A 16,618-nucleotide genomic window follows, 5' to 3' on the forward strand; every position below is an offset into this window, starting at 1 on the left:
ATTGTGTGGTATGACTCCTGTAGTTGATAGTATAATTGGTATAATGTCAACTTTATCCTGATGCCACATGTCCTTGACTTCCTCAGCCAGTTGGATGTATTTTTCAATTTTTTCTCCTGTTTTCTTTTGTATATTTGTTGTATTGGGTATGGATATTTCCATTAGTTGTGTTAATTTCTCCTTTTTATTGGTGAGTATGATGTCAGGTTGTTGTTGTTGTTCACAATAAGCAGTAGAATCTCTACTCAAAACATTTCTCCCATGCTTCATTACAGCTGGGGCCGCAACGAACTGCTGTGAATAGGATTTCCTTTCCATTCAAACCCAGCTGCATTGTTCTTCTAGAGGACATGATGGTGTTAACCTCTCCTTCCTGGGAATGGTTGCAACAAGGCAGTGGGTAGTAACCAGGTTGATGTCTTACATTAATTCGAAAGGGTAACAGTGTTTAGTTTATTCATTCTCCCATTGCATTGTACTGTCACAGAAAGTGGTCCTGTGTGCATCAAGGGTACTGAATTCAGGACTAACTTCTCATTGGTGCATCCTGCTATGCCTATGCCATTGCACAGGCAGGCCATAGCAAGGCTGCACCCGGCAGCAGTTACAGTGTGGCAGCAAGGAAGCTCAGAATTAGGGCTCTGGCTCAGGTGCACGCACCTGTGACTGCCTCTGAGGAAAGTGCTTGCACTGGCTCACAGGCTAGTGCAGGATTCTCCAAAATGGGTGGAGTCATGCTGTTAACTCCACCGTATACAGCAGCGACAGTTGCTGACAGCAGCAGAATGTTCCCTCACAAGGCAGTTAGGCAGGCTAAGATGTGAACCACAGCTGCCGCCCCCACCCCCTCCCCCAAGTATGGGACCTGCAGGCCCCTACAGCTGGAAGGCACCACTTCAACTCCCAGTGGCATCTCTACTTAGGCACAGCAGGCAGTCCCACAGCTTAGAGAAGGCAGTGTCTTTTGGCAGCAGCTAAGTGACCCATTTCAGAACGATGCCTGCTGCAGACTTCCTCTGGCGGCTGTCTGCGAGTGGTGACAATCTGCTTAGCTAAAATGGGGTAGTATGAATGGCAGTTTGGTCCACTAATGTTTGGAAAGGGTATCACTCCTTGTCACGTAGGATGGGGAGGAGCCCAATGCTGGGCTACACTGTTTGCTAACCTAACCCCGATTGGCATTACTCCCATCTGGCTTTCTAAGTCTGCTGTCAGCAGTGATCGGACCTGTCAGTGCCATTGAGACCTAATGTATGGTAACTTTGTGACATGGGCAGTGACTCGTGCTGCATCAGCTCTGGCTGTGCATGCGAAGAACGCTTCTTGCATCAAGTTTGTGTGAAGTCTTAAGTTACTTCATACTTGTGATGACTGTTCTCCCACTTTAGATCTATTTCTATGAGCCCCATCTTCACAACTTTTAATATCACTGGGCGCATTCTGTTTTTTACCCAGTTTACATGGTCTCTCAAAGGTGGTACAGTGTTCAGATACTGGACTTGCATTTGGGAGGAAATTAGTTCAGATTCTCCAACTTTGACCTGGTCAACCCTGGGAGGATGAACCCTCATCTCCCTTTGTTGGTTGTGTTAAATAGATTGTGAATATAATAGCCTTCTGTCTAAAATGTACTTTTCTCCTCTTGTCTACAGAACATTAATTGTATTTCAGACTCCAGCTGTTGGTTTACCAACACCACGCATTGGTACTATAACGCCAAAAGTAGGCCCAGATTCTCCAATAACAATTCTGCGGCGTCCAAAACTGGGTGAAGTAGTTATATCCATGAAGGGAAGTCCAGTGATGTTGAATGCTGCCAGAGAAGACAAACCAACTCTAAACATACCAATGGCCAATGGAACAGTAAGTAAATATTAATATTTGAATGTCAATTCTAAAATGTTTTTATTTCAAAGAATGAAAATTGTTTACTTATCATTATCTCCCTGCCTCCCTTCATCCACTCAGTCTTATTTCTATTATCAAAAGGTGTACAGTTATTGATAAGTCATATTAAGTATTTAACTTCACTGTTGAGCTGTGCTAAGCATTGTTGTTTCCTAAATCCGCCCCACCCCCCTCCCTCCATCATTTTTCTATTTCTACCTCTTAAGGGCAGGGGTGGGCACTTGGGAACATACAGTTCTTCGCTGTATTGTTGTACCACCTGTAACACTACCGTATTTACTCGAATCTAAGCCGCACCTGAAAAATGAGACTCGAAGTAAAGGAAAAAAATATTTCCCGAATCTAAGCCGCACCTGAAATTTGAGACTCAAAATTCAAGGGGAGAGAAAAGTTTTATTTAGGCCGCACCTCCAAATCGAAACAAAGTTGGTCCATTGTAATATGAGACACAATTTAGGTCGAATGAAAGACCATACAGCTACAGTAGTTTGGTTCGAGTCGTAAGCTTAGCAGTTAAGCTTTACCAGGTAGCCATTGCTATGCGTCAGGCGCTCCGTCCGTATTTATACGGGTACCCTTCCTTTTTCACGTGCTTCGTCTGGTTTGAATCGATTGCTTATTTTGCTTTGATCTGATAAGTGCCGTTTTCTTTGTTATAGGTGTTTACGTCACTCTAAGCTGAAAATGCATTACTGTACTGTGTCATGCATTGTTTGTCGCATTCTGATAGTGCGTATTTATGGCCTGTCGCCGCTCGCGGCATGACTTGCTTTTGTGCGCACTACCGCCGCTTACAATTAAAGAAAAAAAAAAAAGAGAGAGAGGAATCGTCTCATTAGCGAAACAATGGCAAGAGACTGCTATTTGTTGTTACTTACACTGCTGCTTTCTTTGATAATGATCAACAAGAACCAAATAATAGACTGCATATGATAGAACATGTTCTGAACGAGAGTTAGGCGCAAATTTTTCTCCGTTTGAAAATCTTTGCGGCCGCTTATTTAGTACATTAAATTCTGCACAGAAATTAGTCATTACTTTTAAAATCTAGTCAGTTGCCGTGCTTCATTTCTGACTATATCACTATTAGGCATAAGAATAATACGAATATAAACATGACACGATGCGTATATTCTTCCGCGTTTGCTGTTGTTTCACTCTAGTTTCGTAGTTTATTAGGCAGACAGGATTTAAATGAGATAGCAGCAAACACGAAAGAATACATGGCAAAATGTTTATTTTCGTATTATTCTTATGGTGAAGAGAATACTGCATGTGATTCACATTTCATCAGGTTCCTATTAGCAACCGTCTCTTCTCACAGCTAGGAAAAAGCTCGGAACATAGAGTTGGCCATATTGACAAACATCGCTAACAGTCTTGCCAGTTGGATTTTCGTAGTACATTGAAATTCTGCTACATTTGAAGATGAACAATACGGAATTTGTATTTACTTCGTTGGATAATGTATGAAAATGCAGTGGCCGAAACTCGGGGCGGAGAAAAAAAATAGGTTTTGGCGCCAGTATTTATCTTTATGCCCACAAAGCATGCTTGTGTAGCGCTACATATATTCGACGGCAGAAGTTAGTTGTGGCGGCACCTACCAACATTTTTCAGAACTTCAGCTTGCTTTGCACTCAATTCTAAGCCGCAGGCGGTTTTTTGGATTACAAAAACCGGAAAAAAAGTGTGGCTTAGATTCGAGTAAATACGGTATTTGTACTCCAAAAAAATGGAGGGAGAAGGAGAACAAGAAGACGTATCTTCATAATACAGCTTTTTTAAGTGTGTGTGTGTGTGTGTGTGTGTGTGTGTGTGTGTGTGTGTGTGTGTGTGTGTGTGTGTGTGGGGGGGGGGGGGGGGGGGGGGGGGGGGGGGAGAAAATCTTCATGTGTTGTAACATGATAAAGCATTTCAAGCAACAAGTGTGTCTAAAATAAGTTTCAAAATGCAACATAGCCACAAGGAAAATTTCTGTATCATGTCATAGAATAGGCATTGGCAGAAGGGGAAACACACCTCTTATAACCCTCTCCCCTGCTGCCCTCCTCCTCCCAAAACAGGGAATTACAGGCATTTGTTGTTGGGCATTTCTGAAAATTTTGACGAGAATGTATAAGGTTGCTATCCTGTCACAGTATAAAGAAAACACTGTCTCTTTTCATGTATAGGAACCATGTTAAGATAGGAAGCACATCTGGGTTTCACTAGCCTGTTGCAAATGTCAGTTCTCCAAACTATCTCAGTAGTGTGTCTTGACAAGAACGTCTTCATCACTCCAGGTGTTCCAACTAAAGTTCATAGAGCCTTTCTGTAATACTCCCACGTTGACAGTGCAACATGACTCTGAAATGCTTCCCCCGCTTTCTGCAGTCATACCTGCTGAGGATTCCAAAGACTTGGAACAGTACTCGAAATGGGTTCCACAAATGTTCTGTCTTTTATAGATAAGCTGCACTTCCTGGAATTCTCCCAATGTGTCCTATTCATGTCATGCGTGGTTTTCAGGAGAACCATTTTCCAGTCTTCCTACAAAATAGTGGCAAGTTCAGGTAATGATTATGGCACCACCCTCTCTCCAAAAAGGCTCCACAAAGGCTCAATAATGTTGAGGTTTGGTGACTGTGGTGGCCAGGTGAGATGACAGTTCATCTGTGCTGTGCTGACTGGGGTCCTGTCTCATAACACAGCATCTCAATTTGGGCATACACATTGTACCATGGGATTAGCCAAAATGGTCACATACCGTATTTACTCGAATCTAAGCCGCACTTTTTTTCCAGTTTTTGTAACCAAAAAAACTGCTTGCGGCTTAGAATCGAGTGCAAAGTAAGCGGAAGTTCTGAAAAATGTTGGTAGGTGCCGCCACAACTAACTTCTGCCATCAAATATATGTAGTGCTACACAGGCATGCTTTGCAGGCACAAAGATAAATACTGGCACCAAAACCTCTGCGTCAATAAAAAAAATTAAAAAAAAGGTGGAAGACGAGCTTTTTTCTCCGCCCCAAGTTTTGACCACTTCATTTTCATACATGATCGAACGAAGTAAATACAAATTCCGTATTGTTCATCTTTGAATGTAGCAGCATTTCAATGTACTATGAAAATCCGACTGGCAAGACCATTTGGGATGTTTGTCAACATGGCCAACTCTACTTTCTGAATTTTATCCTACCTGTGAGAAGAGATGGTTGCTAATAGGAACCTGATGCAATGTGAATCACATGCAGTATTCTCTTCACCTTGAGAATAATACGAATATCAACATTTTGCCATGTATTCTTTCGTGTTTGCTGCTATCTCATTTAAATCCTTTCTGCCCAATAAACTATGAAACTAGAGTGCGACAACAGCAAACGCGGAAGAATATACATATCATGTCATGTTTATATTTGTATTATTCTTATGCCTAATAGTGATACAGTCAGAATTGAAGCACGGGAATTGACTAGATTTTTAAATCTAAGATGACTCTAATTTCTGTGCAGAATATAATTACTAAAGAGGCGCCTGCAAAGATTTTCAAATGGAGAAAAGTTTTCGCTAAACTCTTGTTCAGAACATCTTCCATCATACTCGGCCTATTATTTGGTTCTTGCTGATCATTATCAAAGAAAGCAGCAGTGTAAGTAACAACAAATAGCAGCCTCTTGCCATTGTTTCGCTAATTAGAAGATCCCTCTCTCTTCTTTTTTTTAAATCGTAAGCGGCGGTAGCGCACACAAAAGCAGCCCATGCCGCGAGCGGCGACAGGCCGTAAACACTCATTATCAGAATGCGACGAACAATGTGTGACACAGTACAGTAATGCATTTTCAGCTTAGAGTGACGTAAACACCTATAACAAAGAGAACGGCACTTATCAGGTGAAAGAAAAATAAACAATCGATTCAAACCAGACGAAGCACGTGAAAAAGGAAGGGTACCCGTATAAATACGGACGGAGCGCCTGATGCATAGCAATGACAACCTGGTAAGCTTACGACAACCAAACTACTGTAGCTGTATCGTCATTTATTCGACCTAAATTGTCTCTCATATTACAATGGACCAACTTTGTTTCGAGTTGGAGGTGTCGCCTAAAACTTTTCTCTCTGCTTCAAGTCTCAATTTTCAGGTGCGGCTTAGATTCGAGTAAATACGGTAATCCTTCACAGTAATGTGACCTTAAAGAGTACATGGGCTGCATGGGTACTCTTTAAGGTCACATTACTGTGAAGGATTACCGTATTTACTCGAATCTAAGCCGCACCTGAAAAATGAGACTCTAAGCAGAGAGAAAAGTTTTAGGCGACACCTCCAACTCGAAACAAAGTTGGTCCATTGTAATATGAGAGACAATTTAGGTTGAATAAATGACGATACAGCTACAGTAGTTTGGTTGTCGTAAGCTTACCAGGTAGTCATTGCTATGCGTCAGGCGCTCCGTCCGTATTTATACGGGTACCCTTCCTTTTTCACGTGCTTCGTCTGGTTTGAATTGATTGTTTATTTTTCTTTCATCTGATAAGTGGGCATTTCTGAAAATTTTGACGAGAAGGTATAAGGTTGCTATCCTGTCACAGTATAAAGAAAACACTGTCTCTTTTCATGTATAGGAACCATGTTAAGATAGGAAGCGCATCTGGGTTTCACTACCCTGTTGCAAATGTCGGTTCTCCAAACTTTCTCAGTAGTGTGTCTTGACAAGAATGTCTTCATCACTCCAGGTGTTCCAACTAAAGTTCATAGAGCCAATGTGGGTCCCAAATTATCGAACCCCTGCTGTGTTCCACTCTTTGGATGTAAACTCCGCCAGAAGTTGGAAAAGAAGTGAAAGACTCAGTCGGACAAAAACCTTCTTCCATTGCTCCATAGTCAATGTGTTATTTTTTCGGCACCTCAATTTTTTGTTCTGGGCATTTGCATCACTGATTAGTGTATTTTGAATTGTAGCTCGCCATGCAATTCCCTGCTTACGGAGCACCCTTCCTGTTGTGGTGCTGACACATTTCGCAAGTGCAACATTTAGTACTACAGTGACTTTTGCAGCTGTCAGCCTCTTATTTTTCATCGCAATCATCTTCAATTAGGATTCCTCATGATCACTCAACACACACTTTCATCCGTGTTGCAGCTTAGCTCACACTGTTTCTTCCATTTTTCCTGTATGTGGTGTAAATCTTCAGTATGGTGCCTCTTCAGATGTCGCATACTTTAGTCACCTTGGTTACAGAAGCACTCACCATATGAGCACCAACAGCTCATCCATGATCAAATTTAGTTAGCACTCACAACTACCCAGAACACTGTTCTGACCAGTACTGGTAACCCATGAGACTAGTTCTGCTGGAAATAGATTTACTCCTTGAGGATATGAGGATTGGACAAAATATGGAAGCACTGAAAAATACACAGTTGAATATCAATGCAGATGCCAGTCTATCCTGCAAATTGATTTTACATCAATAAACCACCATTCTCATCCAACGTTCAATGAACATAATTATACCATCAGCCTAGTTCAAAATCAAATTTTCTGGGCCATTGCATCCAATTGTAGTATTGCAGAGTCCTCAAAGAAACTACCTAGGAGTACATTTCTGATCACTCAGTATTAGAGTAGTCTTCAGTGTATTAATCAGCTATTTTGAGAAAGCTCTGACTTCCTGAAATGAGGTCCATTCCTTCAGACATTTTGCCCACCACACATAAAATAGCTTTACATGGACACCCTCTGCCCCCTTCAATCTCTGCAATTTTCTGGTCAGACCCTGTCTTCTTTCTGCATCAATTTCCCTACTCTATGGCCCCTACCCTTGTTAGTGTCCCTGCTGTAAGACTTGCCCTATGCATACTATTAAAGGGAGAGCCACCTGTGAAACTGCATGTCGTGTACCAGCAATTTTGTAAACACTATACAGTCTTCTACATTGGTGTGAATACCACCAAGTTATCAGTTGGGATGAATGGATGTAGACAGAGGGTGTATACTGGCAACACACAACGTCCTGTTATAGAACATGCTGTAAAACATGAGTCGTGACTTTGGTGCCTATCTGTTTCACCAAATGGGCCATCTGGACTCTTCACTGAGGCACAAGTTTCTCAGGACTTTGCAGTTGGCTACTGGTGTGCAAGAAGTCCTTAGTTCCTTCTACCTGCTTGGCCTTAATTTGTGTTAATTGTTTCTTTAATTTCCTCCACTCATCATTTCTTCGTAAGAACTGTTCCTTTCTTCATTGCCTCCTAGTTTTTTTATATCTTTTATTTTTTTTTATCTATTTCCCCTTACCTCTTCTCTACCATATTATAATCCACTCTTATTAACTTTTGCACAATGTTTTCTTTTTCAGTAATAAGTCTTGCTTATTACCATATCTTCCACCTTTTAAGTTCTTAGGTTTTCAGTTCCTGTCCAGTAAGCCTTCTCCGACCTGGTGCTTTGGGCGACTTTACCAATCCACCCCATTTTCTAAATGTTACCGGTCAATTTCCTTCATCCCTCTTCCTTCCCCATCAAGCCTTGTGCCAAAAGCAGGAGCCACTGGCTCCAAAAAATTTTCACATTTATTTAACCTTTGTAAGTGTGTTCTCCTGTCGTCGAATGGTGAGTAGATTCTGGAATGTAAGTTGCACTTCCCTTGGTTTTCATGATCTAGAAAACCACCTGTTGCTAAGAATAGAGTGCAAAGTAAACAGAAGTTCTCAAAAATTGCACTAACTGCCACCACAAACTACACAGGCATGCTTTGCAGACACTAAGATAGATATTTGTATCAAAACTTCTGCTCCAACAAACATAGAAAAAAAGGTGGAAGAAGAGTCTCCCCCCACCCCCACCCCCCTTCCCGGCAATTTTAAAACATTATCCAGCGAAGAGAATAGAAATTCTGTATCTCATCTTCAAATGTAGCAGCCTTTCAAATATTCATAGCAATAAAAATAAATTTCTTTACATCAATAACAACAATGCATAATGCTTCAGAATTCTTGCCCTAGTTGCAAAGCCACGGCTCATTCTAATTTCACATATAATTCTGTTGAATTGTGTAAAGTGCTGGTATTTGTCATCCATAATGAAGCACTTTCTTTGTAGTGCCAAATTAAAGAATGAGGTTTTTTTCTTTTGCAGAAAAATATTTTAATCATACTGCAGGTTTGCGATATGGGATTGATGAGATTAACATCAGACTATGGCGATTGCAAAGAGACAAATTTTTTGGAAGTTCCAGTTGCATGAAAGCCTTTAGTAGGCCAAAATGTGGCCATTATCATGCTCTTGAAGTAATTTTAAATAATTTTAAGGAGCAGCATCAGAAATGCGTGCCTGTGAACACTGAAATTTTAAAAATTAAGGCACGTGAAATTATGCGAGAGCTAAAAATCGATAATTTTTTAAGGCTAGCTTCAACTTGATTGGTCTTTTTATGAAGCACTGGGGTTTTTCACTTCAGAGGGGCTGCCAAAAATTATGAAAAAGACTTCTGGAAATCAGGTGGATTACACGGTTGATGCCAGAGGAAAAGATAGAAATATTCTTATATCCGAGGGTGAAAAACAGCGGACATCTGTGTTTGCTTGCACAGTAGATGGACGTAAGTTACCCCATCCATAGTTTAAGTGAGGCCTTACCGAAATCTGAAATATCTAGAGTGATGACAATTCAGAATTATCTAATAGATATTTTAAACATTTCATAAAGTTTGTATTACAGATCTAATAAAATTTTGTTTTATATTTCTACTTTTAATGTCTAAGTTATTTTCATTCATATTTCACAAGTGTTGTTATACATACATTTGAAGTCTTCACTAAAAATCTAATATGAAAAGCAGAGTGGATCTCAGATTTATATAAATATGGCTGACACTACATTTTTGGATGTTTTTCCTACCAGTGGCAAGAGGGGGTTTCTATGAATCATGAATCACATACTCTTGTCACCATAAGAATAATACAAATATAAACATTGTGTTGTACATTCTTCTGTGTTTGCTGTTACCTCATTTAAATCTTGCTCACATAACAAACTAGTGAGACAAAAATTTACGTATCACATGATGTTTACATTTTATTATTATGCTGAATAGTGACAGAAATGAAGCACAGCAACTGACTTCTAGTACTGATTTTTTAAAACTTCTGCACCTATAAATTCTGTGCAGAAAAATTGTGATTTTAATTGTTAGAAAGGCTCCTAAACTTAAGACTCGAAACCAACTGCTGTAACTGTATCTTCATCTATTCTATCTAATTTGTATCTCACGTTAGAACATATCAGCTTTGTTTTGATTTTGAAGTGCAGCCTGCAACTGTTCCCAAACTTGTATTTTAATGCTAATTTTTTGGGTACAGGTAGATTTGGGTATTTTCTCTTTTCTTCAATTTAGAGTTTAATTTTTTTGGCTGCAGGTTAGTTTCAGGTAAATACGGTATATTTTCAAAAATTGATTATTTTACTTGATTTATGATACTATGCAGAGATCTGAGATGAATTTGTTTGTGAGGTAATTCTTGAATTTTTCAAAGTTGTAACATAGTGATAAGAACAAGATTGAATAACACGTTGAATTATTGATATGTGTTTTGTACGAGCCCATCACCATCACAAGAGTGCACAATAATGGCTTGTTCTGCCCAAAAAATCAGTGCCTATTCTTACCGTCACCTGAAGACTGCTGCGTGGTTATTTGTGATTACACATACTCAAAAGTGTCAACACATGCAAGGTGATTCTAACCTACTACACTGACAGTTCTCAGGTACAATGCATTTTAAACAAAATGATGGTGTGTGCGCGCATGCGTGCGCTTGCGCAGTATTTTGGTGGTATCGCACAGAAACACTTCCTGGCAACGTGCCATGTCAGTCAGCAGAAGCTATTAGGAACGTATGACACCAGATAAAGTAACTTGAATTTCCTCATCGTTGATGTCATTACTCTGGCTACATTGTCAAAGATTTCTGTAATGACCTTAAGTTCGTGTTCAGTAACGACATATTCTAATGAAGAGACATTTAATCATACTCAGAAAATATTGCCAGAATTACATGCAACCAAAGTGAGTTCATGGGGGAAGATACCAAGATCGTTCACTGTTGGTTACATGTTTGAGTTTTGAGGCATTGATTTGGCATAGTGGTCAGGTGCAACTAATCCACATTCATAACAAACAAGACAGGAGACATGTTCAACACCATGTAAGTGCAGATATTCTTACTGCAATAAATCTCAATCCACATCTTTCTACATCAAGAATAGCTCTAGATCCTAGCGTGAGCAGAAGTACCATTGGAGAAATCTGCATGATAGTAGTTTCTTTCTCACATCCATGTTCACCAAGAACTATGGGAAGGTGATATCCAAACAAGAAGTTTCTTCTGCACCTAGATTCTAAATCAAAATCTAGATTTCACGGTATCGTACTGATAGCTGATGAAGCCATTTCAAAGTCTAATGGTGAATTAAGTCACAAGGCTACCAGCATATATGGATCATAAATACCTGATGTGGACTCGTCAATGATAAAATTCAGATAAAACTTCCTTGCAGATTAAAACTGTGTACCGGACTGAGACTCGAACTTGGGACGTTTGCCTTTCGCGGGCAAGTGCTCTACAGACTGATCTACCCTAGCATGACTAATGACCTGTCCTCACAGCTTCAATTCTGCCAGTACCTCATCTCCTGCCTTCCAAACTTCACAGAAGATTCAGATCTTGAGTCTATGAAAAGATACAAAAAGTGGTACACTGAATTGCTGAAACACTCACTGACAGTTGCCCGAAAATATTTTACTAGCAACACAGTTGAAGTGTTTATAACAATAAGCGTACAAAACATTCACCCCATTAATTATTTCTTTTGGAGGCACATTGGGAACATTGTAAGATTCTCCATTCTGTTTGCCCTTATTGGTTTACAAAAACAGCATTTCACCTAAAAATATTGGATGTGTCATTCCATCAGCTTATGAGTGTGCACCCAGGATATTATTAATTCTTCCAGTATTTTGGTTAACAACTTTGTTGCCATTCTGAAGGTGAATCACTTCCAGAAGTTTTAAATTACTTAACACACTGCAGTAAAGTAAATATGTGTCTTGTAGATAACACTTTTAGTAACAAATATCAGTCGTACACAAAGCATTATGCATCTAAGAGTAAAACAAAGCAATTGCAGTGTCAACGGCCAGCCGCTGTGGCCGAGTGGTTCTAGGCGCTTCAGTCCGGAACCGCACTGCTGCTACAGTCGCAGGTTTCAATGCCTCGGGCATGGATGTGTGTGGTGTCCTTAGGTTGGTTAGGTTTAAGTAGGTGTAAGTCTAGAGCACTAATGACCTCAGATATTAAGTCCCTTAGTGCTTAGAGCCCATTTTCAGTGTCAACAAATCGGCACTTGTCAAGTATGTGGTTGACTGGTACGGATGGCATAGTTTGGAATGTTAGGCACTGAAGACTTAAAACACTGTTTGCTTTTAGAGTGCAGACATGAAATAAAGGGTTTCCCCGATTTGTCGAGCTGGAAATCCTTGTCTCAGTTGATCAGGTTGCATGCTAATTGTATTTCCACAGCTTTCTTGAATACTGAATTCCAGTAGGATGAGGCTGTGGCCAATATCTTAACTTCCAGTAACCCATGGAGTGGCCAGTCTAAATGCAGTGTTCAGCCACTGCAGTTTATTGGGCTGTAGAATGCAGATGTATTGCTGGTGTTGGAGGCAATGATCTTGTAAGGTGCATATTGTTCGTCCCGTTTACCTTTTACAGCTACGTTGGTGCTGAGTAAGTGCAGGGAAATTAATGAAACACCAACAGTTGCAGACAAACCATTGATGACTAGAAAACAGTTCTTTATTAATTTGTTCCATGTGACAAGGTTCATTGTTATCTTATAATATTTAGATGATGTTGCAGCAGGCAAGGAAGACAGTGCGTGGATAATATGCACTGCTCAGACAATTGTGTTCTGATCTGGCGCCATATGCATGCCAGAGCTAAGTAGTTGGCAGCGTTCATAACACGACATTTGGTTCAGGGTGGTGTGGGACAGCCAGTGGCACCATCTGCTGTTGGGTAGGTTGTGGTGCTGCCGGTCTAACTCTCAGCTGCCAGACTCGGTGATGGTAAGCTGCCATGTGGAGGTGGCGACAGTGTTGGGCACTATGTGTTGGTCGGTCGGGCAACAGCCCTTGTATCGTGGCGTAGCAGTGTCAATGACAACATAGTTATGGTGGAGACTCCAAGTCTGCAGCTTATAGTTTGGTTGCAGCTGTGTTGCCTAGCTGGTTGAACACAACAGGCTGATTTAAATGCAACCTCTTTTGCTGGCTTCGTGGAAGTGCAGTATCTATGCATGAGCCCAGAAAGGTTTGTAACAGGGTCAGAGACTACTGATCACAGTGTTGTTAAGCAGCAATGTGTCAAGCTTTCCTGACATCTCAGGTCATTGACATGTGGAAGTGGCAGTACTGAAGCAGTCAGATCCCGAGGGGTGTTGGTTTCACCAGAGTGTTGACCCAAAAGGACTAGCAATGGCTCTGATTTAGGCTTTTACACCAATCACAAGGAATTTCATACATAACTCCCTGCCCCTTTTGTAAAAGCATATTATCTTTCACAGATGTCAGATGGGCTGCCATCTTAGTCGGTGGAAGTGTATCCACTTTGACTCATTATTCTTGCAAATTTTGCAGAAATCTGCTCTTCTTTTTGTTGGCCTGGCATTTTTACTTACTGAGCTCTTTTAATTTGATGTATGTCAGTTCTTATTGAATAGCTCTTCAAAGTATACCAGTTCAACTAATGGCTGTCAGCATCACACTCGTGAGCCCTGTGTCCTCAGGTTTTAAGTGCACTAATAGTTTGTGAAGGATGGTGGCAGCTAGATCCCCCACAAGTCAATATGGATGAGCTTAGGGTAAATACAATGCCCTAAAAACCCACCTTCCTTATGTAGAACTAATACATCCGAGAACTGTAGAAAGCAAACCATTTCCCATTCCATTATAAATTCGGTATTTTCTTGAGTGAAGTTATGATGATAAAGCACTTACTCAGTTGTATTTGGTGTAGGGCCAAACTAAGAATGTGTGATCAGCATACCTCCAGAACATTCATTTTCAAAATGGAGAGTTGAGAGCTTTTTCTTCAAAATCCTCCATAAATAAATTATAGTGGATGAGATGACTGTCCATAACAATATTGTCAGTCCCTTCAGAATATTGGTTATCAAATAAAAAAAGTAAGTGGAGGTTAGCACATGCTTAGGTGATGTTGCTGCTAATCAATGATAGTCAACAATAGATGACTCAGTGAATAAGAAATGTCAAAACTAAACAGTATATCAGAGTAGTTAGGTTTCAAAGTTTCTAGCTATTAATAAACCTGCCAAATTGTGGGTCTGAAGTTAACATTTACCTACAAAAGATCTTAACAATGAGCTTAAATATTTGGCTGGCCAATAATTAGGTACACACATGTTACCATTGGTCTAAATGTCAGTGCTTTTATTTTCTACTCCCAAGCATGGTTAATGACCTCCCATCTTCCTCTGAACCAATTTTTTAATTGTGTATAACTTTGTGGGCTTTGGTGAGGCTGTCAATCTTGGAGACACAGAGCTGCTGCACTACTTCAGTATGTTGATGATTTCCTTGGGTAGTGAACTGTAGTCCGGAAGTAAAGTAGCTTTTCTTCGAACACATGTAGTGGGGTCTTTGCCAATCTTAAGATATGTTGTGCCGTGAAGTAAGTTGGACATTTTCTGTACCTAGACATCTTTTGGCAACAAAACAGTGGCATTACTTGTGTGTACAGGAAGACGTACAGTCTAGGAATTGTTGGGGCTACAAAGCACATATCTCTGACGAGGATAAGTTGCAATTTTGTGGACAGGATCTTGTTAGAGCTTAGTGTGCTTCACGTCTTATTTTCTCAGCAGTGTCATCAGTTAGTTTTCTAATGGCTTAATGATCTTATTTATTGTTCTTCTCCTTCTGTATCATAGATCACTATTAAACCTTATTTCAAATGTGTCTGAATTTTACAACTGCTAATCTTTCTTTAAGTAAGGATGGAGTGGTTTGTTTTCAGATTCACTATTTGTTTTGTTAAGTTGTGTAGTTCACATCAAATAATACATTTATCAAAATTGGCAATTTACATTTCATTTTGAACATGTCTTATTCGGTGTGGTAAATGATACAACTTCCTTGTAAATCTATTGACACTCACTCGCATTGTTAAAATTTACTTGTGATACACATGCTGTGTTTGCAGCACACACCGGAAAGCTTTTCAAAGAAACAGGCTGGATTAAATCAGCGTTAAAAATTTAATGGATGTTTCCTGAAGGACAATTAGCTGTGTGACAACACACAGTTCCTTCAGGGACTGTCCTTGCCCCTCCACACATGCTTGTCAAATATAGCTGGAAAGCTAGTTTCATGTGTCTGTGACCCCAGTTGTGTGTCACCTCATCTCTGGCTGTCCCCTGCTCCCTCTGCAACGGTTTGTCTGGCCTCCCTCCCCCATCCCCCCTGCACCCCCCCCCCCCAATCGATCTTCCCTGTGCTCCCTCTCCCAATATATATTTTTTCTCCCATTGTCCTCCCCCTTCCTCCTCCTCCTCCTCCTCCTCCTCCTTTTGCCTCATCCCTTGTGGCTTCATCTCTCTGGTGTTTGTGTCATTGTAACCAGTTTCCAATTTGTGTCAGTTTATAATTACGGAATATTTTCCAAATCAGTGAAGTGTTGAATTTAATCAATTTTGTCATAGGTGATGTCCATCCTTCCTCAGAGAGGTCTACGAACTGCTCAGTTGCCCCAGCAAATGGATCCTGAAACTCAAGAAAACCTAAAAGTGATATGGGAAAATCTAAAAGATCTTATTGGACATACAGAAACTCCTAAACCTTGATTTGTCAGTAAATGTGTTTTAAGAAATAAGACAATGTGTGAAAGAAAGGATACTGCTTAATATTATTGTAATTTTAATATTTCATTTTGTTAACTTGCATATAAAGTGCATTTTGCTGCGTGTTTTGCACATTAATTTAACTCTCGTACCCAAATAATAATGCAACAAACCTAAATCGAAATAAATTAGAAAATATTCCTGGAAGGAAAAGATTTGTTTCTGTTGACTAGAAGTGTGTTAATTTGTATGTTCAAAAGAGGCAACTGTACCTTACTAGTTTAATTAGTTGCAGGTTCCGCGGATCATAATAGTGACCCCTCACTATGATGGGAACCAAGTCGATCTTAGAATTACAGTGAACTTTCTCAATTACTAATTTTCAGGTAAATTCTATTTACATCTTCAAGGGTTGAACTTGATTATAATACTTCTGGTATCGGTAAAGAGAACTGTTTCTGCCTCTCAGATATATGATGACTGATAGGGAGTGCTTTCATAACTTAATGGGCAGCATGCTAGCTTGGGAAATACGAAGTTAAACAAACCCAGGGTTGAAACCATGCAGCAGATTGACTTGACTCTGGTGCATCAGCCAACATCAGTGGCTTCTATGTGTTTCCTATGCTTGTTTAGGCAAATGATGGGCTGGTGCCAAACTTCAACCTGACAGAATAATACACAAAAGCAGTTTAAACATAGTAACACACAATTACACAACCCACAGGCAGATGGTGCATATGACTTTCCTCTTTATGATTATGACAGTTGTTGCATCAGGTAAGGCATCTGTCTACAATAATAT

At 40.1% G+C, this 16,618-nt stretch overlaps 1 protein-coding gene across 1 annotated transcript in view; it reads left to right on the forward strand.

The window, feature by feature from the left end:
* The window catches only part of LOC126162693 (uncharacterized), an 85,309-nt gene extending 69,300 nt beyond the window's left edge, over positions 1-16,009 (forward strand). Inside the window, exons 6-7 of the mRNA XM_049919347.1 lie at positions 1,672-1,863; positions 15,676-16,009. Of these exons, the coding sequence (XP_049775304.1) occupies positions 1,672-1,863; positions 15,676-15,816 (333 nt within the window). The 3' untranslated portion in view covers positions 15,817-16,009. The remainder of the gene's footprint in view (positions 1-1,671; positions 1,864-15,675) is intronic.
* The last annotated feature ends 609 nt before the right edge of the window (positions 16,010-16,618 follow it).

The sequence above is a fragment of the Schistocerca cancellata genome, chromosome 2, assembly GCF_023864275.1.
Source record: "Schistocerca cancellata isolate TAMUIC-IGC-003103 chromosome 2, iqSchCanc2.1, whole genome shotgun sequence".
NCBI lineage: Eukaryota > Metazoa > Arthropoda > Insecta > Orthoptera > Acrididae > Schistocerca > Schistocerca cancellata.